The sequence below is a fragment of the Strix uralensis genome, chromosome 3 (genome assembly GCF_047716275.1).
Source record: "Strix uralensis isolate ZFMK-TIS-50842 chromosome 3, bStrUra1, whole genome shotgun sequence".
Lineage (NCBI taxonomy): Eukaryota > Metazoa > Chordata > Aves > Strigiformes > Strigidae > Strix > Strix uralensis.
The window spans coordinates 134,719,871-134,744,069 of record NC_133974.1 but is presented as its reverse complement, the minus strand read 5'-3'; the positions used below and the strand labels follow the sequence as shown (position 1 = coordinate 134,744,069).

The following is a 24,199-nucleotide window of genomic DNA, read 5'->3' as shown; positions in this document are numbered from 1 at the left end:
ATTTTATCCATATGTCTCCTAACCACAGATTCATACTGTTTTAATTTAAAGCTTTATTATAGATTGCCTGTTTTTCTGAAGGGCAAACTGAAAACAAATAATTTCTGATGTCATAGGTCAGGACGATGGTTTTGGTTGCAGAAATATTTTCCACTTAACTATGTGGCCGTTAAGGCTTGGCTTTGTCCCTTAGTTGCAATTCTTGATTATTATTGGTTGCCTTTAAAAAAACCTGATTATGCAGGTCTCATTTTTAATGTGTAAATTTAGTGTAATTTTGATTTTTCTAGCTTTAATATTTCTTATTTAGCAGCAACATTCCCAGCAAAACTGTACATAGGCATGTGAAATTACAGTAAGCATGTATTCTAAAAAATTAATTGGTATTTGGGACAAATACCTGTTTTGAAATCAATGTTTGATTGATGTGAAAACCTGGTGTATGTCAGAGCAGTGTATTGTTCTAATGTCCCTATTTGACAAGAGATTGTTTTAAGAAAGATGAGATACATAGAACTGCGCAGGAGGAGAGGCACAGGCAGTCCCGACAGAGCAGTGCTGTGGAGAACTTTGTTCTCCAGCCAGGTGAGGCTGAAGCAGGACGGCACGAGGCCGTCAGGTGAGAGGGACAGCTGGATTTTTCTGCCCCAGAGGAAACAGCAAGCTCTGGCCTCTGGTGTGTCACAGGATCATGGAACTGTGGAGGTGGGAAAGCACTCCCAGACACCGACAAAAGCCCCAGCTCAAGCAGGGTCCGAGCGAGCCGGCTGCCCAGGATTGTGTCCCCTCAGGTTGGGACAATCTCCTCAGAGAAGCGTCTGGTTCCACTGTTTGGTTTTACGGCAGCGGCCTACCACAGCCGGCTCTGGATTGCCGCGGATGGCCAAGGCTGCTCATTTTTTGAAGTGCACTCCGTGTTCACACACTTCAGATACAACTTAGGAAAAAAAAAAAAAAAAAGACCCAAAACCCGACTCCCAAATTAGAAGTGTTGGAGCTGTAATGCCTTCAGCCGTTATACCCAGCTATGAACTCTAGGGGTTCTTCCCCTTATCCAAACTTACTGTAAATCTATTCTCTAAACCTGCTCTCGGACCTCGTTCGGCGGCCGGTCCATCCCTCTGCTCTTCCCCAGCCGCCGCGGAGCCCAGCGCGGCCCGCAGGCCCCGCGGAGGGGCGGCTCTCCCGCGGGCCGCGCGCCCCCCTGAGGCGCAGCCGCCATTTTAGCGCTGCCCGCCGGAAGAGGCGGGGGCGGCGCGGGCCGGGATGGCGGCGGAGCTGCGGGAGGCGCTGGGCCAGCGCCTGCGGGATTTGGGCATCGCTACGGTCACCGCCGAGCACCCCCAGGTAGGGGCAGGGGCCGCCGCTGCCTCTCGGCATCCTCCTTACCTTCCTTCCATCCGGAACCACCGCTAGGGACAGGACACGGTGGCGCACTCTGAGGCCCTGTACAGAATTTACAGAATTTTATCACTAGGGAATTTCTCGCCAAATAGACCTCCAGGCGCCGGGCCTGGAGTAATATTTTAGTGCATTTTGGGGCCGTTTTGCGCACAGCCGCCAGGTTCCCCCTCTTTTATTTCTGCTGCCCAGATCTCCCTTTTCCCCTCCAGTTCCCCGGTGATTCCAGGAGCAACAGCCCATCCACTTCTTCACGGCCCAGGCACCAGTCTAGGATGCTTTCCAGACTTCTTCTCCCTCCCAGTTAGAAGTGCACGTACCACATCATTCCAGTCTGGCTGCAGTGGAGCCGCAAAAAGGAAGGGTGTCGGGGCAGCCCTCCTGTGTTCTTAGGGTGATATTCTTGCTGTATATGAGACAGAAATGATTCAGAGAGCGTGCAGGAGAAGCATGTCACATTTTATTTGTGTTCTTTTAAAATTTCTTCATAAAAGGGTACAGTTTTTAGGCTGAGTATAACATTCAATATTTTCCAAGTATTTAACAGATGATACCTGCCAGCACGCAACTCTCAGTCTAATGGGATATATAGAGTCTCACACTACACTGATGATATTTTCCAGGTGTTCACTGTTGAAGAAATGATGCCCCACGTCCAACACATGAAAGGCGGTCACAGTAAAAACCTTTTTCTTAAAGACAAAAAGAAGAAAGGATTCTGGCTGGTGACTGTTCTGCACGACAGGCAAATCAATTTAAACGATCTTGCTAAAAAACTGGGTGTTGGAAGTGGAAACCTAAGGTTTGCTGATGAAAACGCTATGCTGGAAAAACTGAAAGTGGGCCAGGGCTGTGCGACACCCCTCGCCCTCTTCTGTGACCAGGGAGATGTGAGGTTTGTGCTGGATGCTGGATTTCTGGAAGGTGGCCATGAAAAGGTGTATTTTCATCCAATGACAAATTCTGCAACCATGGGCTTAAGCCCCAACGACTTTCTGAAGTTCGTGAGATCAACAGGCCATGATCCAATCATCATACATTTTGACGAACACATGAAGTAGATGCTGTTTTCTGTCACTAGGCATTGATTTTGTAGAGTATAAAAGCAAAACTGGTGAAAGTCTTATTATAAATAAAATTTTTCAAGTTTTGTCTCCTTATCATGAGTAAAATTGCCAATTACATGGGTTTTTTTTTTTCCAATTGTGTTAAGTTTATATTGTATAATCTGGTGTGAAAAAAATACCATCTTGGGGTATTAGATGTTTTAACAGAGTATCTTTCAATGGTGTTAAGTTTATATTGTATAATATAAAGAAAAAAATGAGAAAGAAAAAAGTGAGAAAAAAACCCAACCCTGTCTTTGGGGTATTAGATGTTTTAACAGAATATTCTTTACAAGACAAGACATGTTTGCAATCTACCACGAAATAACCACTAAGTAGAGGAGGTGTTATTTAAAGGATGTTAGAGTCTTTATTAATAAAATGGACAAACCTGGAACTTTCTGTGCATGGTACTGACCTTGAAGGTTTAAACTTCAAGGAACATTATTAGGAAATAACAAATTAACTTGAAGTTCTAAAATATTTGTCAGTACACACAGAACAGAGATGTTTAGATTGTGTACCCGTACCCATTTATCCCCAGCTACATGTTGCTTTCTTTTTATTATTTTTACCTAGAAAAAAATCAACTTGCCTACACTACAGAAAACGCATTTGATTGTCTACGTTTTTAGTTGCATTTTCAGAGTCTCCTCCCCTTGGGAGATGATGGAGCCTGCTGGTAATGGCCCCATGACCATGGGCACATGCCTTGCCCATTTTTAGAGCCCCGCAGAAGGGGCAGGACACCCGGAGTCACCAGCCAGCCACAGGTTGGGGGGACCCTGGTGCCAGCCTCGCCCCGGCAGCGTTGCTCCAGGGAGTAACGTTACTGCGGGCTCCTGACCCAGTGTCGTGTGTCTTGGGGACAGCTCCTCTCTCCCACCTAAATGAATAAAATCCCTCCCAACATTGTGTGTTGAAGACAGAAGTGGCAGAAACTGTGCAGTCCAATAAACATACTGTGGTAACGAGTACCCCCACAACACCCAAAGAGGGGAGAGGTGAAAGTGAGGGACAAAATGTGAAGATGATGGGGAAAAAGGCTTTTGAATGGAGCCTAACGAAAAGGTCCCGTACAAACTATGGCAAAAGGCAAGTGGTAGTGTCCACACAACTTGGGACAGAATGGAAATAAAGATTACGGAAGAGTGAAGAAAAAACCCCACAAAAGGCCTTGCCATCTTGGATGGCTGTTTGCTGCTGCACCATGCTACAGGAGGCAATGGGAACTGAGAAAGGGAAACACTTCGTAAAAACACAAGGCAGAAACCAGTCAATCTGACTGGGTTCCATTCTACACGGCCAAGACAGTTCTGCGAGCTGAGAACATCATTAACATGGGTTGGGTTTTTTCCCCTGTAAGGAAATCTTCTAATTCTACAGAATGAACAGCTGCCATTAACAGAGTAAGGAAAAGCATCTTCTAGGGCAAGGCAAGTTACTTCACAAACATCCTTACCATGGTTTCCTTGATTTCTGAAGGATTTGGCCGCTGTTCTGAGGGGTGAACTTGACAGAATACTTCATACACAGCAGTTTAAATCCTCCCCTCCACCTTCGAAAGACATGAACCAACCCCCCCCATCTATCACGGCAGTCGTCTCAAACGGGAAAGAAGTGACCTAAAAATGTTGAAGCTCTAGGGAGAGTCACTAGAAAGATGTCCAGATACATGTGATTTTACGTTTGTTAAGTGAAAGACTGAAAAGAACATCTGGTATTTGGGAATATTGGGTTGATTAATGAACTCTGGATTGACAAATGCATTACTAAATTAGCTAGATATTAAGATACAGTCTTATGTGTCTCTAAAAGTAAAATTTATCTTACCCTCAGCCTGTCACTCACTCTCTCTCTCCCCTTTAGGGTTTCTTCTTTGTGGTACCCCAAAATCCTTTAGCACTTAAATATTAAATTTGACTCGTCAAGGTTTTTTTAATCCAGAAAGCTCTAAATGTGAAAAATTGAGACATGTGCACAATAGCAGTTTACTATGCTTCACAAATCTTTATCTCTAAAATTTAACTACCTCTGTCCTCCCAAGAGATACTGAGACTTGTCTCAGCAAAAAACCACCAAGCAAAATCAAAGCTTTAAATACTACATCTGGCAAATCTATAATGATTTCTTTTTCTATTTACTTATGAAATTAGTGTCTTTTTTTTAAAATAATATCAAAATAGCATATAGTTAAAAGGTACACTGGCCTACACAAATAAACAACACAAAAACTACACACTGTCCAGAAAAATTCTGCTACAGTTTTATCATTTTCCTTCCAGAAGAAATACTCACTGAACACATCACCAACTGACCACAACGCCATTACTTCACACCAATATCCTTCCAGTAACATCAGTTTCCAGCAAAAAGTGTGTATAAATGTACACACAAAATAAGAATAAAAATTATTTGGTTTGGCATTTTAATAACATCATTAATAAATGTATACAATGGCAAACATTAAAAAAAAAATCAATATGTAAAGGAAATTACAGTTTTAAATAAGAGCTTTTTGAGTTTTGTTTCACACCTAGGTACATTCCTTTAAGGCAGTTTTATTAATATCAAAGCATTATTTACATATACATTATCATCTAACTCTAAAAATCATACATGAGCTCCTTTGTTGAGGCTGCATCATGTCTTGGGAAAAAGTTTAGAAATAATATGTGTTGGGGATGTTACTAAACCCTCAGCAGACTATCAGAAAAGTAAATTCAAATTATACATTGTGTAGTACTACAACCTCTTCTGTAATCTTGAACTAGCAGTGACAGATTTGGCAACTCTTGGGGTAAAAAGCTGTGTACTCTCCTTGTACGCTGTCCAACCGCTGCCGTGTTCCTCCCCTGGGAGTCTGTGTTTGAGAAAACGTCAAGCGGCTCGCAAATTAAATTTCCGGTTTTATTTTATTTTAAGGGCACAGACTGAAAAGATTAAGAAAGGAAAACAATAATTTAAGCATCATCAGAGCACAGAGAACATCCTGACTGCTCTTCTGCTCTGAAACTTCTTTGCAAAAGAAGGTGCTCACAGAAGTAGCTTCTGATCTTAAATGCAAACCCTGTCTGTGATCGCACAGATGCTTTAAGAAGATGTAATAATACACAAAAAGCAAGCGTAGAAGTTGTGCCGGGTGATCTTGGCCAACTTAACGAACACAGAAAGGAGCTGAGCTAACAACTGAAACGTCAGGAGATGTCCGTGCGACGGAAGCGACGCAGCGCGTGTGGCGAGGGCAGGTTACACATGCCCAGCAGCGCTCCTGGCCACGCGGCCACGGCGATACGCCACTCCTGCCTAACTCCCAGGGCCTCGGAGAGTCTACCCAAACACACACAACTGCTCGGGTTCTCGGAATACAAACACCATTTGGCACTACAGTTTAAATCTGTTAATTCAAGACACGTACGTTCTTCTAAGAATAGGAACGCTACTAAAGGGCTAGTGTTTGATAGCCTGAAATGCATCGGCCCTCTGTTTCAGAGCGAGCTAGGAGAATCCAGTCACAATCAGACCCTGAAATGAGCTTGAAAAAACCATCGTTTAGAGTCAAGAGATTATTTTCCTAACATTTATGGTATTTCATTCTCTCTCATAACAGCTATGCCTTTAGTAAGTGCTACCGGCATTCTAGACCGCGTACCTTTGCTTATGAATTCTGAAAAGGCAACTTTTCCTTCAGCCTGTGGCTCTGCCTACCTTGCAGCACCGAGTGGCACAGAAACCAAGCAATTCTTACTGCTTAGAGCGCTCTCCTCCTGGAGCACACCAGGGCTCGGGCTGTCTCACCTGGTATTGGGGGAGAAACTCGGCTGCCCCCCGAGCTCCAAGTGCACGCAGGAACACCCCAATTACCTGGACACAGGCCCTGAGCAACAGCACCTCCCCAGCCACTGCCATCCATCCCATCCGCCCCGCTGGTAACATCTCACAGCTCTCACTGCACGGCTTGGAACGCCCCGAATCCTCCTCAAAAACATCACGCGATGCCCCAAATCCTTCACAAAACCATCACGGGATCAGTTACAATATGGGAAATTATTCCACGTAGGCAGCAACTGAGCTCTGGCGGCCTACAAAAGCATCGTGGAGCTGGATTTCAGGAGTGCTCTGGGCCTCAGATCACTCCTGGGACTGCTCATCTGTGTTGATACTCTGCAAAACTCGCCATGCGGCCACTGAAATCCGTGAACATCCTGACACTGAGAATAAGGGATCACAAATGGATGCTAGTGGGATGCTAGTAATCAAAAAACGCCAATGATTTTAATGAAATACCAGAAATGTCTTCAGAGCAAGACTGGAAATTCTGTATGGTGGAAAGCTACAAAATTGGTCCTATTTTCACTCAAAAAAACCCTCAAAAATGTTTAAATTCTATGTGAAAACAATCCCAGGCTGAACCAAGTATTTTTACTGCAAAACCAAAATAATCTGTTTAGATCTAGATTTTTTAGCACATTTTACCACAACAAATATTTCAGAAGGAAGTCACTTTAAGGAAAAAACAACAAAAAAAAATTCCCCTTCTAAATCTTATTCAACTTTCCTCTTTTCTTCCTGTTTTTGACAAAATTTCAGTAAAAATCAAAAGATGACTTGCCAGTATGCTTTGGATCTGCTGAACGGCATTCTCCCTCCAGTGCAAGATGATTCTGTTGCACCTGTCCCTGACAGCTGGAGAGTTTAGACACCACAAAGCCTGTAAAAGCTGTTTGGGAGCTGAAGAAGCTGTAGCAGCTCTCCCAGTGTCAGCAGCAGCGGGCCCCACGTAGAGGCAGCCCGCCACCTCCTTCTGCTGACACCTCAGCCTTGCCTTCACTTACGCCACTGGAGATAGCTGGGGGGGAAGTCACCTATGTGAGTGCTGGCAGATGGGACACGAGGAGGTTACCCACTGAACCACCCCTTAGAACAGGAATATAAACGCGCTTACCCGTTTGTAATAAAACATGAATGTGGTAACTCATTTTGGATCTGCTTGTAAGTTCATGTACGCTTCCTCTGAGCTCTCTGCAAATGCTTTCACAACAACAAATGTATGCAACCACTGAATGTACCAATAACATTTGTTGACTTTAATATAAATCAATAATGAACAAAATGTATCTTACTAGTAAAAGATAACCTTAAGGGGAACAGATTGTAAAATGCATATGATATTATTTACATTTCTTTTTGCCATCAAGAAACCTCCTAAGCCACAATCAGCTCATGTCAACAGACAAACAATAAAAAAAATTAGTCAATACACAAACATCGTAAGACAGTCTTATCCTGGAAATGCCATTTGTTGAAAACAGCCTTATATTAAAATAAAAGTTATAGAAAACTCATACCTGACGATTTCCTGCCAGAAACATCTGAACATATATATGCAGAATAACTTGGGAATGTGAAAAAAACAAACGACAAACAATTTCTATATAACACCATTATCCCGTGACTCCCACTTTTGTTAGTTATTGAACTTTTTCATGTATGTAAACAGATTTTTCTCTCGCAGTATGCAACAAAAATCAGCATAGACTTTAAGAGCAATTTCATGCAGATTATGCTAACCAAATAAGGCAGTGAAGTGCCAGTAAGCTGTGAGGTTTTTGTATCTGTATATACAGTAAATTTCAACAAAATACTACAGCATTTACTTTAGATTTACAGAAGTAAATATAAACTGCTAGTTATGGGTTTTTTTAGCTAACTATTAGCAGAAGCTTAAGCAAATCAGTGGCTAATTTCAGAAACAGAAGATGAAAGAAGTTTTGTTTTTTTTTCCCTGGAGTAATTCTTGAGACCTTAAAATTCTTGGTCCTTAGGGAGATGAGAACTGTCCTTTATTCAGTAGATCTTAACAGTGCAATGTGCAATAATTCCTAAGACCATCTACAAATTTTCGGCAGTAGACTCCAGTAGAGCTCCTTGATTCAAGGAAGGAAGGAAGGTAGGTAGGTTTTTATTTCTTGCCTGCTCTAGTCACGAAGAATGTAAAAAATTCCCTTAATTTTTATTAATGATTCCTACAGTCGCTGTCTTGTTACTTCAGATATAAAGGCTTCATACTGAGATACTGAAGGACACTTTTCTCTCTGTGTACAGTTGAAAGGTAGAAAGAGAAAAGAACGTAAGAAAAGCTTAAAGTGTAGAAGTATAAAATACAGAGTTAAGTCACTAACAGAACTAACAGCACTAATAGCATGCATCAAAGATGTTTTAATGAAGTCAAGAGAAGGACAGAATGCCAGAGACAAGCTTTATACAAAGGCAGTTTCCTTGTCGTATAGACTACTTTGTTTTGTTAAACTATTCTTTCAGATTTATCTGTCCCTTTCTAAAAACTTACTTCAATATTACTTCTTAATGTGATTTCTTTGAACTTTCAGGAGATGAGAAAAATAAATTGTCGTTTTTACAGGCAAAAGACTAAATGGGATGAAGTTCCCTGTGTACACAGGCAAAATAACTGCTGAAAAACAACCTATTCTGGCTTAACTAATAAGCAAGACAGAAGCCAGTTAAGCAAGCAGTATTTACATCTGGTTAATGCAATGTGCACTTGTTCTTATATGTAATGCTGTTAGTTTTTTGTAAATGAAATTAATCTCATTTACATTTTGGGCAGGAAACTCACCACTTGGCCCACATCTCATGTAGTGGGCAATAGAATTAGGAGCTTTGTTGCTCCCTAGACCTGCTTTTTGAATTTCTGCTTTCTGGGATAGCTTCCACATCTGCAGAGAAAAGCATTTCATGTTATTCATTGTGTTCATCAGGACATGAAAAAAAACCCTCATGCATTAAAATACATTCTACTTATTAGTAGAGCAAAAGGATATAATAAACATTTTTTTTTTTTTTTTTAAGAGGAAAGGACAGAGGAGAGGGATAGAAGAAACCCACTGGAAGTGCCTATTCAACTGCACTCATTAAAATTCCTCTTAGCATTTAGAATAACCAGGTATTACTTTCAAAGCCACAATCAGATAGACTTAACTTTTAGATAAACTAATCCTAAATTTCTGCCTGCGTGAAAAGGAAAAAAAATAAAAAATCAGATGTAATCATGACTGAATGTACCTAGCACAGAACTTAACTCATCTTTGCATTTCTACCTGCTACACATCGACAGAAACGTTCACATTCAGTTCTGCAAAACAGAAAATGATCTTGCATGCAACAGCTTGAACGTGCAAAATGCAGTGTCTCCATTTGCTGTTCACTTAAAGCAAAGCATCAAGCAAACCTTCAACTGCAAGCAAATTATTGAGCCTGAACAACAAAACCTTTTTTGGCTGGCAGCCACATATTTAGTGTTTATAATTACCATGCAAAGCCCTAATTTATCATTTTTTAAAGGCAGCAGGGACCAAGGAATGAGCAAGTGCATCTGAATGGCCCAGGAGCGGTGGTGACTGGGTCTGGAAGGCACTTCATGGATCCTTCCACTAGTTGAGCACAGACGGAAAGAGACATCCATTATGTATCTATTGTTAAAGCATAAAGTCCAAAAAATGGAGGAAAAAATAATTCTTCTGTACATGAAAACATTTGTTGTCTTTCATATGTACTAAACAAATGTTGACAACTCATTTTTCAGTCACATTAAGAAGTCTCTAGCAGCATGCTTTCACTGCTGCACCTGAACTCAATGGAGCAAAAAGAGGAGCACAAAAAGTTATCATCCTCACCACTAAAACGCAATTCATTACAAATGTATAAAGCCATGCAAAATAGTATCTTGAGCTGGACAAGGTTACTCTAGAACTCCCCCAGAGGATCTGAGACACTAGTGTTCAAAGACACTAACACACTCCGTTATTCTGAAGCCCTTTGTGTTTAGGAGAGAAGCTGATTTAATGCTGTTGTCCCCCTGCCCCAAAGGAGTAAGGTAAAACACAGGCTAAAAAGGCATTAAATATCAGGCATAAATATTCACTGTCAGATTTGGTTTGCACGTGAAAGCTCAGTGCTGTGAAAAGAAATGAAACAATGCCAACTCAAGTGCCCCATGGGCAGTGGCTGGAAAAAATGTACTTCGTTGCCTTGTGAGTGAGCTTTAACTTCACCCCACAGGCTTAACCTTTAAAATTTATTTTTAGGCATTGGCCTTGCTCATGATTACAATCAGGGTTCAGTGGTCATGCTGGAGAGTTCGTAATAAACATATCTGGAGACAATACTGGTATTTTTTTGTCGCTGTGACAGTCTAAGGACCCAATCAAGACAAGGCTGGCAAATGAGATAACAGCGTGCCTGAAAGCTTATCCCATTTCTCCAACGAGAGCAGGTGATCTAAACAGAAGATACTACCTCTAGCAACAAACCTTGTTCTGCTCACAACAAGCAGTCTCACTGCAAGACACAGGCTTGCAATCAATTAAGAAAACTACAGATACTGGTAGCACAGGGTGAGTTCATAACAAGTACTATCAGAGCTAAGAAGATTTTCTCTCCAATTCCTTAAATAACTTGCAAAATGTATTATGCACGTCACTTCAGCTAACAGCACTGTTCAACTCAAAGCTAATTCAAACACACCTATAGATGAACAGAAACGAAACCAAACGCCATGACCCAAGATCAGAACACTGATCTCGCTGTGTGAGAGTAAACGTCTGTGAAATTAAGATTGTATTTCAGATTTGGATTTTTTTCCAAACGAGACAAATTCTAGAGGGGATACAGCACTAACTGACAACACACTGTGAACAACACTGAAGAGAAGGGAGCAATTTATCAGCCCAATCATAACGGATGCCTGCACGCATGCTAAAGGATGGCTGCTTTGCTTTTTGAAATGGCAATTTTACCCTGCACAGAATGGCTCTGAGACATCCAATCGTCTCCTCTCGTTCCTTTTCCCCACCTTCAAACGTAGCTGGAGCTCTGCAAAGAGCTATCTCCGCAGTTTATTACCAACTCTCCTGTATGAAATGGAGCCCTTGCAGACTAAGCTACAGGACGTCTGCTGCTCTTCCCTGAGGAGCTGTGTGTCCGCAGCACTTCTGCCCCTTCCTACTCACTGAGGAACTAAAGCACACCCCACACAGCAGCACCACGACAGCCACCGAACTGCCAGCAAAGTAAATTCAATTGTAAAAATCAGAAGATGACATTCATTATTTTTAATATATAGTTTGAATTATATATATTTTTTCTTCTAGATATATTTTTATTCAGGTTTTTTTACAGCGTATGTAATTTTGGCCTACAGTAAGTGTCAGAAACTATTTCCTCTTGCAAAAAATTGCTCATGTCTAAAGCCTCATGTAACTAGTTTAAGTAAGATACAATTTTAAACTCTGTTTATATTTATGATTAAGAAGCTTCAGGAAATGGCAGAGCCTGCGTTCTATTAAGTAATGACTTTTCAACATTCCTCTTTGATCATCTGGAATTTCATGAGTTATTGGCTTAAGCATTCTTGTAAATTTGCAAGCAAGGTGTTTTTGTTGTTTGGTTGGTTTTTTGTTTGGGTTTTTTTAAAGTGTGTTAATTTAACATTTTCCTGTTATTTTTGTTACACACCTTGTTTTCTATTATATTAGTGTTACTTCTATTAAGAAGAAAAAATGAATTTCCACCATCATCAGTACATGTTTTTATTACCATACATCACAAGGAGTCTCATGTAACTCTGTTATTTGACTCCTAATAAGACCATACACTTCACCACATTTGTACACCAGACGTGGAAAGACAAAGCATACAAAAGGGAAAAGGTGGAAAGGGTCATTTTTTCATTACAAGTGCTGCACATCATGTGACTACTTATTACCTCTTCATAAGAATTATCATTTATGTTTAGGATTATGAATGGCCTTTGTATTTATTAGTGGTCAAATATTTTAATAACTGTGAACAGTAGTTCATATTTATTGTGCAAGCTAGAGGCACTGAATTACTGGGCTCTAAGCTGTTCCTTGTGCAAAGTGCATTTATGGCAGGACATGGCATAAATGACAAGGGCAAGACACCGAAATCTCCCTAAACGCTTCATAAGTATCTCGTTTGTGAAAGAAGAGGGGAAAAAAGTATTTTTACCCCAAGTACATAATCAATGTGTTACTGATTCATCTGAAAGCACGAGCACAACTGAAAAATACTGTCTTTGTACCAGAAGTGCTGTTGTTCACTGTGCCATTTCTGGCAATGCAGCATGCGACTGGTTTGACATGCATTCAGTAACGTACAGCAAAATACCAAAATATTTGTAATGCGTGACAAATAACAACACAGCTGGCATTATAAAGACTTTTAAAGGCATGCAAAATATATACAGTGCAATTAATGTTTCATGCAAACTTTGGTGAGGTTACAATTTTACATTCAGACATGCTGGAGTAAACAACTGAACCCTATGCCATTGTTCTTAGAAAACCACAAGCCACAGATCTAACAGGGAATTCTTTTTTCATTGTAGTGAAATTTTCTCTAAACCCAGTGGACACTGAGAAGAACACTTACATGTCACATTAGACTATACGTGTATATATATAATACAACTTCCTTATACACAACCATACTCATACCACACAGTTTTATTATCTTCAGAAACCAGCAGTGGGGCTTCAGCCTCACTAGTGTTCACACATGTGGTAGGACCCAATTCACTAGTCAGAACTGCCCGTAGGTCACTACGATCAGATTTCTGATTAGCAGAAGGCTGTTCTTGGTTTCTCGGTACTGATCTAAATGCTGACAGATTTGCCTGATCAGTTGTTTTGGATGTAGATCTTGGAGGCAATCCACTTATATTACTAACTAATTCGGTGTTAAGGGATAAAAATGGCTGAGCCACAGTAAATGACCCTGTGCTGTCATTACCAGATATACTGACTTTATCATTAAACACACTCGTGCTTAGCAAAGTTCTCTCACGAAAATTTGACCTTTCCATCCTTGAGGTCTTAGGCACATCAGAGTTACAGCCTAAAAGATGTGGTTTAACTGCCTTAGCTGCATCGCTCTGTGGAACACAATCTACTCTGTAAGCCACACAGTGACAAAAATTAGAGGGTAACTGGTGTGCTGAGTACTCACTAGAGGCTGCTGGAACACTTCTGTCAGCGGTGGGTGGTGCTGGATCAACTGATACAGGTTGCCTACTGTCCTTAGACAAAAAATCGTGGATGCTTGTCCTTCGAGTAGTTCCTTCCGCCGTAGAAATCACGCTGCTTGCACGAGGTAAGGTAGCATAAGGATTGCAATCTCTTGATTGTCGCTGTGATACAGTTGCCTGTATCTTTTCTTTAACGGATTTGGCCTTCCCTTGAGTGCCCGATGTAAATTTTATTGGAGAGCTAGTAAAGTAGGTATCTTCAGTTTTACGAAGGCTGGGCCTTACAAGTTGTTCTGGTTTAACGGATCGTCCATCTGAGAAATCAACTGTGTTTTTCACACTTAAGGATCTCACAATACCACAACCAGCAGATGGCTGTTTTCTTAGCTTTTCCCTTCCTGTCAGCTCCACAGACTCAGATAAGCTTTTCATGACTTCATCTAAAAGATTCTCTTCACTTGCAGATTTCATCTGTCAGAAAACCCAAAACACCAATTTATGAATTGTCATTTTGACGTTTCTTAAGCAAGCTTTGCGGACATAAATGAAAAAATTCTAAAAAGTTTTTTTAAGTTTCCAGACCTAAAAGCCGTATTAAACATTTATGGTACATACTGATGAGTTTTCTGTACAGCTTACAAGCAAGTACTTTGAAAACCAGGTATCGGACAGATCACAACTACCTGGAGTTAGTTCCTGTCATCCTGATTAACTCAACAAGTCAGATGATCAAAACTTCCAGTCACCTTTTCACTCACTTGCCCTCTGTCATCACTCCTCACTACTTCCCAGGCTATTTCATAGACACTATTCTTTTGACTTATACTGATCACCCAGAGGTAAAAGCTTAAATTCTCTATACGCTCAAATCATAAAGAGAAGAATCTCAGAAAGTAATACAAAGCACAGAACGTTTAGGTACCCTTGGTGCCTAAACTTGCACCAGACAGCTCCCGATTTTTTCTTTTTGGAGAAAAGACTTCAGAGCTAGAAAAAGCAGTTTAGGTGAATACTCCTCACAGACTCAGTGGAGAAAGACTGCAGTCTTTTTCAAACTGGTGAGAGAGATAATTTGGAAACAATTAAGCTAAAAGCATTACAGAAATGCTCTGGAGGAAGACTGTAAAGAGACCTCTTCAATACCCTTCCAATCTGAATGATTCTGTGATGAAAGGGATTAATGAACAGCCATGGACTAGATTTGATGACTCAGGTGGTTTCTTTCATTTCTGTTGCCAGAAGAATATTGTCTAATGCTTAAAAACCAAAAATCCTTGTCAGAGAGACCATAGGTGAGAGGTCATGTTATGTAACAAAAAAATCCAGAAACACAGTCCAGACTCAAGTCACAGACTACCTCCATCAATTCAGCTGTGAATGGATATGTTTCAAGTTCAATTGCGTCGTTAAAAATAGATGGAGTCTCATCCTTATTCTTGAGAGGTCCTCGTCACAGTAACTGGCTTGCTTTATCCTAGAGCACTGCTGGGTTTTGGACAGATCTACTCAAGAAATTAGAATACTAGCAGAGACAAGGTGATTTTGGGCTTCTAACAAACCATCACTGATTTACAGAAATATTCTATTTGTCTTACTCCTCTCAGATTTCCATGAACTCCAAGGTCATTTTTTTTGCCCAGTAGAGTTAAAAAGATGAAACTGAAGCAGACAAGAGTCTCTCCTCAGGGAATGAAGTAAAGCACCTTCCTTCCCGTTGATGTACGACAGATCTGACAACAGCTCTTACTGAAGACAAGTGCTGAACTGGAAGAAGAAGAGTAAATCTACTTTGCATCTATGGCCTTCCATCTGAACCCTGATGAGCGTACCACGCATCAGTACACTGGACAATTTTATGCCCTAGAGATTGACTGTCTTACCAAATTCAGTGACCCGGAAAGGGTCAAGCTGCGAAATTCCAGATGATTTTATGTGTAACACAGCAAGTACAGTTTCTCAGGACACAGTCCACACTACTGAATGCAGATGTAAACAGTATCTCCACAAAGTTTTAAAGCAAATCTACTCGTTAAAAGTGTTACATCAGTTCTGTGTCCATATATGGGATACCACACAGTTAAAATATTTTTTAAACTAACCTCACTTGAGGTACTCTTGTTGCTTTCTTCTAAAAACTGTTGCAGGGTAACAACTTCACTTCCAGGAGAACCGGTTTTGATCTGTTTTCCATGACTATCCAGTGTTTCCGGCGTTCTTTGCTGGAGCACAGGACTGGACTGTGTATGACCTTTCAGATACTGAATAGGACTGCTGCTGCTGCTAGACCAAGCCTCATGCTCATGTAGCAGACTGAATTCCCCACTGCTGTGACTCTGTGGCCTGCTTTGATTGTTAACTGCACCTGCTTTTGGGGTACAGGGTATTAAGTATTTCCGTAAGAAAAAAAAAAAATAGATGAAAGTTGTTAAACAGTATAACCTACTCAAATCTGGAACATTATCAGATTCAGTTAACAATAATTCTACTTAAAATACTAAAAAAACATTTGTCCTTTTTTACTCAACCCAAATATATTATTAATACAATTGCACTCCCCTGACTTACCTCTTAAAGCTCTTTAAACATGATGTGATGGCTTCTGAACTAAAACACCACCTTTCACTTGTAATCTGCGCCCCCCATCTCCATAACACCATATTGCCTCCACTCTTGCTCAGCATCACTATGAGGCCCACGCTCTAATATAGTATTAATGAGTTTTTACATTAAACAAAATACAAAGAAGGGAATGGAAAGAAAATATTTTCTTCATAGTTCTTCAATAAGAACTATTTAGGAATGCTGCTCCTCTCCAACAGTTTCTGCCGTTACTTCTAGTTTATTACAATTGTGACCTGAAGGAAGCATATGCCATTAAATGCAAAAAAAATTTCCACAACACCATTTCTTGTTATTTTTCAATAATTGTGAATTGCTTAAATAGACGATGAATAAGGAATTATTTCCTACTCCATGTTACTCCTAAGAAATGAACTTAAGTTTGAAGAATGATCCATTGTTTACAGCAGAAATTTCTAATACCGTATAGAAACTGGGGCAAGGACTACCCCAAAGAATCTTTTACAGAAGGGAGTAAGGAAGAGACACAAAAATAAACTAATAAAAATCTTAAGCTAGCATACGTCTCTAAATTTCCAAAGAGATACTGCCATAAATATTAAAGTGAAGTCTTCAGTTGGCAGCACTCTAGTCTAGCACGTACAATGGTCTCCAGCTAGAATGGCCCTTACAAACAAAAATATATCAAGGCTCATAATATATGAAATTTAGAAAATATTGTTAAATCCAGGAATGTTGTTAGTCTTTTAAAAACAAAATACAGAAGTTTTGAGGATGGTATTACATATGCCATTTTGTCTGGTTTGTGTTGTATGCTATACAGCTTTAGAGCAGCAGTGCACACGTAGTAGGATGCGAGGAGATGAAAAATGGAGCAACTCCTCTGCTTAAAAACATGCAATTCTAACGTAATTGGGGGCAATTCTTATTCTGGAACATCATTACTTGGGTTAGGTTTGGTTTAAAATCGTTTGAAACTAATATCACCCTTATAATATTTATTAAAAACTAAGTTCTATTAATGCTGGTATCCTTTCCTAATCTGGGGAATGAAGGCTCTAACATGCTTAAAGAAAAACATGCTGTGGTATGTTGTGGGAGTATTTTTTTTTCTTTTAACCTATATAGATGATCTTACAGAGAAAGTAATGGAAATGAAGCGTGTATGCAAATTCCCCTACAGCATACCTTTGACTTCATGGAGTGAAGCATTGTTATTGCTATTGCTAGTGGATGTCCTGCCACTATCAAGGCTGGCTGGTCTGGAAGCTAAATGGAAAATTAGGAGACACTGTGATGAACAAAATTTTAGCAGAAGACATGGTACCTTTACATTCTGCTCTCAGAATGCTCAGAGGCAGGAATCATGCACTATTTCACAGGCTGAGCATGCCCATTGTCAACAAAGTGGTTTCTTACAGATCAGAAAGCGAAGGGATTTCCAGGCAGTCCAAGAGGACACTTTAGAAAAGGGCACTACAGGAATAGTAAGGTACAAGGGAGAGGAAGAGAGAAATAGAGTGTACATTTAGAATTGAAACTGATTGGTTAGTGGGAAACCAGGATTTCAGATGAAAGGATGGGCATGCAGAAAGCTGCTCGTGATTAGGTCACTTACAACAGATTTGACAAGGAACCTTGCACATTGTTGAAATGCCACGAACAGGAGGAGCAAGAGCATCTGCACAGATAATGTCCTGTACTCCTATCCAATACAACGGAAATGCACTGTTACTATCTTCAAAAACGTTTGTTGCTCATACTAATTTCAAGTGTTTATACTAGTCTTAAAACTTCACGTCTAAATAATCTATTACAGCTTTCACTTCATAGCTTTGCTTGAAGGAACACACAATGATTTTATAAAACACGGTACATGGCAAATTTAGGTTTCACTGAACAATAAACGATGAAGACATCAGGCCAGATTTGGGTTTTTTAGGATGGAAATGACAACTTCTTCTATTTCATTATTAACTCCAAATAAATTTTTCAAAGGGAAAATGTTTTCATCCTGTTCAGATGCACTTCACAGATACTTTCTACTAGAGATATAGAACATCTATCTGATGCAGTAGTTCAGAAAGAAAAGAGTAATCTGAAGAAATGATACTATCCATTCAAGAGATATGCAAATCACAGAAAGCATGCTCACTTGTAATGATGCCATTCACTTTTTTTTTTGCAAACGTCGTTAACATTCACATAATATATCCTTAATTCATTTAATTCAAGTTCACATCTTACCATGAACTCTTGATCCTGTACTAGAATCATCACTAATACCTTGTGGACTTACATCTTCAAAGGATGTAGTATCTATACACAGAGACATAAAAGACGATGTAAAATAAAATGAAATTAAAATATTACTGAAATACTTATCATCTGTAAAACAAACAAAAACATTTTTCAAACCAATCCATTTTTACTTAGGTAACATTCTGTAGGAAAAATCCTGAAACATTTTATAACTGCAGTTATTAAACCCATTTGGTATCTTAGCACTGCAACTCAATTATTTAGGTTGCTTTTTGCCGAAAAACTTAAAACATAAGTAAAGGCAATATTTATATGAAATTGCTGCTACACATAGTCACATCACTGTGCAAAAAGCTTCCACCTATACCTTTATTATTTAGCAACTGCTTGGATCTGAAGCCTGTAGAAGAGTTGACAGTTGCAAAGTTGATAGCTGTAGTAGAGAAGGCCATAGCTCCCAATTCTTTCCTCCTTTTACCCGTAGATATATCATCAGGACCCTCCAGATGCTCAGAACTACCTGTCCATTGTCCTCCTGCTAGGACCATGGACTGCACCAGGTCATTCATGGCTGGGATGCAAATGAAAGCAAATGATCAGCATGGTCAATGTATTTGCTTCTGTTCTTATTTTGTATTGCAAAATGCTGGACAGTTTTCTAAGCATTAAAGCACATTGAATACTGGAAGATATAAACACAAGATCATCCATGTTATGACATGCAATCAGCTCAATGAATGAGAAGTGGTGTAAGTCAGAGATATCTTTCAGCTCAGTATGGTTCTTAAAACTGATTTTATTAGTTATAATCACCATGCTTGTGCTGCAATGATACGCAATATGTGTGTCAGAAGCTTTGATAGACTGTTTGCAATGATAAAATGGAATGAATAAGGATAAAATGGGCAAAGGTGCTAATACAATATAATGTCAACAATGATACGGGATCCTTGTACAGTGCAGGTTACTGCAGGGATACTGTATTTTACATAATAACAAATAAAAGGATCTGAAAAAGATGACATCTGATGATATTCACCTTTACTTCACAAAGCTAGAGAAAATTGTCCATCCCTCATTACAAAATAAAATAAAATAAAATAAATCAATACAACATTTTGGCAACAACAAGTGATGAATACTCGAAGAGTGACAGACCACCATATAGCCTTGCACTATTTTCTACACTTTCCTTTAACAAAAAGTTACAGTGATCTCTTAACAAAAGGCTTATGAAATGTGTAATTTAGAACTGCTTAAGTTAACACAGTGCACTGTAAATTTATATACACAGAGATGTGTGTATATAGACAACTATGTATACAAATATATGCCATCACAATGCACTGAATATATATATGTATGTGCGTGTGCTTGTGCATGTACATGTGGGGGTACGTGTGTGCACATGTGCACATATATAAAGTATTCAGTGCCAAGGTTTAAAAAAAAAAAAAGAAAAAAGAAAAAAAGAAAAAGCTCCAGCTCCTTGTATTGTAGCAGGACTTGCACATTGCAAAATAGGAGGAAAAATACAGCGCAGTCCAGGGAGAGGTTAGTGAAAAATTAGTAATGGAAGCCAGTGTAGCCATTTAAAAGAAGCTGAACTGTCATAAAGTCTTACACATGGAGCGACGGTAGAAGGCCTTCATTTTGTCTTTTTCCTTCGGTCTGTTCCTCAAAAAGGGCAGTCTTTTCAGTGCAACCACTTTTATGTCATAGCATGAGGAAAAACGGAAACAGGGAAATGAAAGAAAAAAAGGGAGAAGAACAGATGGAAGTTAAATGTTGAAACTAAGGACAGAAATGAATGTCTGAGTTTAAGCTATGTATGCTATGCTAAAAGCTATCATTCCCATGCTTCCGTGTGATAATGAGATATGAAAACTACACTGAAATATGAAAATTACACTATGAAAACTTTAATATACTCAGAAATGCACCGAAAACAATGGTGAAGAGTGTAACACAGTTAGAAATTTCTGTCAAGCTCTTGAAAAAAATATATGTAACTTCTTTGCAGATGATTATAGAAATTGACGATTATATAGTTTTACTGTGAAAAATAACATTTCTTGAACATAAAGAAAAATGTGAAGCAAAAAAAGCTTAACATGAAAGCAACTCTAAGTACAACTTATACTTTAAAATATGTTCACATCATTATTTTTTGAGATTCATAACTTTTTATAATGTTTTGCCCAGCATCTCTAGTAGGACACAACCTATTACCAATCTTCATTTGTTACATTTTGGGCTCATTAATAGTTTTTGTCATCTACCGTCTTGTACAAAAATTACACAGACCTTATGTTCAATGTACTGTTTGTGTGCAGTGATTTTAATATTTTAGTGAAATAATCCACTTCAAATTTCTAATAAGAAAAATAAAATGAAGATTTATTGGCTGGAATGGTATACACCAATTTTCTTAGCTGAAAAAAATACCAAAGATTAAAAAGAAATAGCAAAAGAAAATCCAATGTGAGCGTTGCTGTAACATTTGGAGAGGGCTAAGAGAAAGTTGTGATACATAATACCAAGAAACAGAGTTAAAATTACTAATAGTATTAGAAGATGGAGGAGGGGGAAATCACAAGTTAATCTTGACCTTAGATTCAGCTCTTCTGCATTAGTTATTGATTACTGGCAGACACCTGCATTGTGAAGCATCAGATAAATGTGTCAGCTGACTGCCAAGCACACAGGAGCCACATGCAAACAACTGGCATGTAAAGATCCAGAAAGAAATGCATAATGAAATTACCGAAAAGGTCTTATTTATGCAGATATGAAAGCAGCGTAGTCCAGTCTATCAGCCCAAAATCTGCTTATTTTAGCGCTCTCAAGTCACTTTTGAGACACGAGCTTTGTCGTTTGCCTTGGTTTCCTGCTCAAGCAGCAGCTGGGCATACAGCAGCTTCTATTTGATATAGCAGTGCATATATACATACGCATTTACAAGTGCACATTGTAAATGTTACCCTGAAAGAGAAACCTTTCTGCCTCTCCATCACATGGTTCTGTGCTTGCACTTACAGCAACAAGTTTACAGTGCTATACATCTTACAGCTCCCAACGAGCGCATGACTGGAACAGCCACGAGTGTCCAAAACCAACACAGAAGTTCTCACACTGGCAGAATCTCACTCCGTCGTGATCGGAGAGGGACAGCAAACGCCCCCCTCTGTCAGCTCCTTATGACACGGGGTGGGGAAGACAAGAAAGGTACTTGTGCTACCTCTGCGAGATAGGAGTATACTAACTACAAGTTCACTTTGGAATTATTCGCTACATAGGTACACAGATATTGTATTATCTACAGATACTTGGAGGTACTTCGAAGTAACCAGAGTTTTGTTTTGGTTTGCTTCAGATCAATAAAGCATTCCTCCTCTTGTAGATCCTGAGGAAACAAGCCAAAACCAACATAAACAGAGATGCTGACTGGCCCAAAAAAAGAAGCAAGGCTGCTAAACCTCCCATAAAGGAGACATGCGTGTTGTCTATCTAATTGCATGTAAAAGTACATTTCTAATAACTCCCTGCCAAAGGAACATGAGGCACCGCATCAGACTGATTTTCTAACAGGTAAATAACTAAATAGTTTTGGCACTAATCCCATTCAAAGAGATAATTCTATTTCTAACTTTTTGTCACCATGGTGAAACATGATTCTTTTGTAACTTCTATAACCCTTTGAAGACAAGATAACTGATCCCTCTATAATGCTTTATAGACAACTGATATGGACAAGATAACCGATCCCTCTTAATTAAAAACGTCCACCCTCATCTTATTAACAAGTAACCAGAGGATGTTCAAGAATCCTTTGAGTCATCTGTGATTCTTGTTCATTAACACAGATCACTCCAAAAGGACTGATTTATGGCTCTCAGCAACTGTACCGAACAGAAAACTCCACTGCAACTACTGATGTCCTGGAAATCGTACATCAAAACCTGTCCTTTGGCAAAATGCAACCTCCTGAGACAAGGATTTACACAAGTAATTTCTGCCTAGAACAAAAAATACTGGATTGGCAGAGCTACAGCAGAAACAAACAGGACATCACAAAGTTTAGGTTAAGCAGCTTTAGCTCTTACCCCTTTATTCCAACAGACTTTAAAAACAGGATGGCAGGAGAGCTATTTTGGTCTTGGTAATCACCTACTCAAAGAAGTCTAGATATAATTCACTAACTTTTCTTCCTCTCTTCAGTATTCTATGAACATGTTCTTGCTTTCTGAGCTGAGAATGAATGATGAGTATTGCAGAGAATTCCATCGCTGGTCAGGAAATCTCCCATTTTGTAATCCTCCTACTGTTTGCCAGAAATATTCTGGGGATTTCTGCATGGATAGTATTAAAATCCTTACATCATTCCGTTCATGCACACAAGAAAATGTTAGGCAGACATCTTCTAAATGTTTTGGTAATAGAAAAAGGAGCCCAATATACTTTTTACTCCACCATGATACAATGTGTCTGCTACTGGTACTACTATTTAAACCTGACAAGCTTACTAATAGCCCTAATTCCTTGGGACACTGTTAATAAGCTGAAATGGCTGAAGTGGAAGATAGCAAAAACAATCTGTTTTTCTCCACCAAAAAAAAAGAAACTCCACTTGTTTGACTTGGGGTTTCTATGCAAAAAGCTCAGAATGGTATCCCACCCCTCCACGAAAAAAGGCTCTGCACGAAGCAGATGTCAGATCTGTTGGTACTCACCCGATTCAAACACTTAACACAGATATGAAAAGCAAAGGTGAAACTCTGCTATCTGAGGAGCACACGGTGTCCACAGCACCTGCAGGATTTACCTGGTGCTGCATGCAGTAAGAGCCATACAGGCACCCCCTCCTTTCCAGAGGACCTCTGGAATCAGACAGGGCTTCAAGCACTCTGGGAGACCTCAGGTGCTGTTTTCTCTGCAGAACAGGGTAACCCGATTTTTTCGCCAAGATCACCTATCTTTGTAAGAGAATAGGTCTCTTGAAAACATTCGCATGAGAAAATATCCTGCATTAGGAAAACAGTCTCCATCACCACCTTCCAAAGAAGAAAATCTACAGATTTCACATAGAGAATCTGTATCAGTAGTGGTAGCAGCAGGATAATTCACTTAGGAATTGGTATCTCCTCTCAGTTCTCTGACAGGGGATATGGGGTAGGAAACCTATACATCTCAAAGACCACTTCATGTCAGAGACTCTGTCCTCTAGCTTTTGAGAGCCGCTGATTTGTGCCAGTGACGGCAAGTTGGGGGATGTAAGCTGCCTCCTCTTGCCTTCTGAAGGACATGCAGGACGCTTCACCTCCGCAGTTCCCTCCGGATCCATCTCCATTCCCAGACGCAGGAGCTCAGGGTGAAACACGAGCTGTCTCCTCCCGTACCCACAACTTCCTTCAGCCAGTGTGGAAAGCTACAACACCTGAGCATTTGCACAGACAGGCAGCGACTCATGGGTTTTCTCTGTCTTGTAGCTTGAGTGGAAGCCGCTAGTGCCAAGCCACTTCTTACAGAAAAGAAAGGAGCCACTGTATCTTGATATTTAGAACTTACAGTCATTCTAAAAGCAGAAGAAATAAGACTGCAAAATGCACACCATTACTGGTACTTCTCACACTGAGACGTTCTCTTAACTTTGTGAGATGCAAACTGTCTCAGTAAGACTGTCAGCATTGAACTGGCACATAATTCATCCAAATTCTATCAAAAACTGTGGTTGCCATGGTGACGTGTAATGGAGGAAGGTTAGGATCCAGAATTAGATCAG

The 24,199-nt window shown here is 39.8% G+C and overlaps 2 protein-coding genes across 17 annotated transcripts in view; one reads left to right on the top strand and one right to left on the bottom strand.

Annotated features, from left to right (window-relative positions):
* The first annotated feature begins 1,220 nt into the window (after nucleotides 1–1,220).
* LOC141941582 (prolyl-tRNA synthetase associated domain-containing protein 1-like) lies at nucleotides 1,221–2,561 on the top strand. The gene is made up of 2 exons (XM_074864551.1): nucleotides 1,221–1,347; nucleotides 2,025–2,561. Exons 1-2 carry the CDS (start codon nucleotides 1,267–1,269, stop codon nucleotides 2,460–2,462), a joined length of 519 nt encoding a protein of 172 aa, XP_074720652.1. The 5' UTR covers nucleotides 1,221–1,266; the 3' UTR covers nucleotides 2,463–2,561.
* A 2,357-nt stretch (nucleotides 2,562–4,918) lies between these two features.
* CCDC88A (coiled-coil domain containing 88A) overlaps nucleotides 4,919–24,199 on the bottom strand; it is an 80,404-nt gene continuing 61,123 nt past the window's right edge. For 2 of the 16 annotated variants that reach the window (XM_074864547.1, XM_074864548.1), the window contains exons 26-33: nucleotides 20,042–20,125; nucleotides 18,785–18,988; nucleotides 18,403–18,474; nucleotides 17,344–17,424; nucleotides 15,675–15,940; nucleotides 13,557–14,046; nucleotides 9,145–9,244; nucleotides 4,919–8,602 (exon numbers count right to left, since the gene is read on the bottom strand). In XM_074864547.1, the coding sequence (XP_074720648.1) occupies nucleotides 9,180–9,244; nucleotides 13,557–14,046; nucleotides 15,675–15,940; nucleotides 17,344–17,424; nucleotides 18,403–18,474; nucleotides 18,785–18,988; nucleotides 20,042–20,125 (1,262 nt within the window). In that variant the 3' untranslated portion in view covers nucleotides 4,919–8,602; nucleotides 9,145–9,179. Of the gene's footprint in view, nucleotides 8,603–9,144; nucleotides 9,245–11,622; nucleotides 14,047–15,674; nucleotides 15,941–17,343; nucleotides 17,861–18,402; nucleotides 18,475–18,784; nucleotides 18,989–20,041; nucleotides 20,126–24,199 lie in introns of those variants that run through there. The other 14 variants (XM_074864534.1, XM_074864536.1, XM_074864540.1 and 11 more) reach the window with 12 other exon arrangements.

Bases quoted from the DNA above. Each gene is read 5' to 3' on its own strand.
- LOC141941582 (XM_074864551.1), top strand. From the start codon at position 1,267: ATGGCGGCGGAGCTGCGGGAGGCGCTGGGCCAGCGCCTGCGGGATTTG. The intron at 1,348-2,024 runs GTAGGGGCAGGG...GATATTTTCCAG, and splicing joins TCACCGCCGAGCACCCCCAG to GTGTTCACTGTTGAAGAAAT.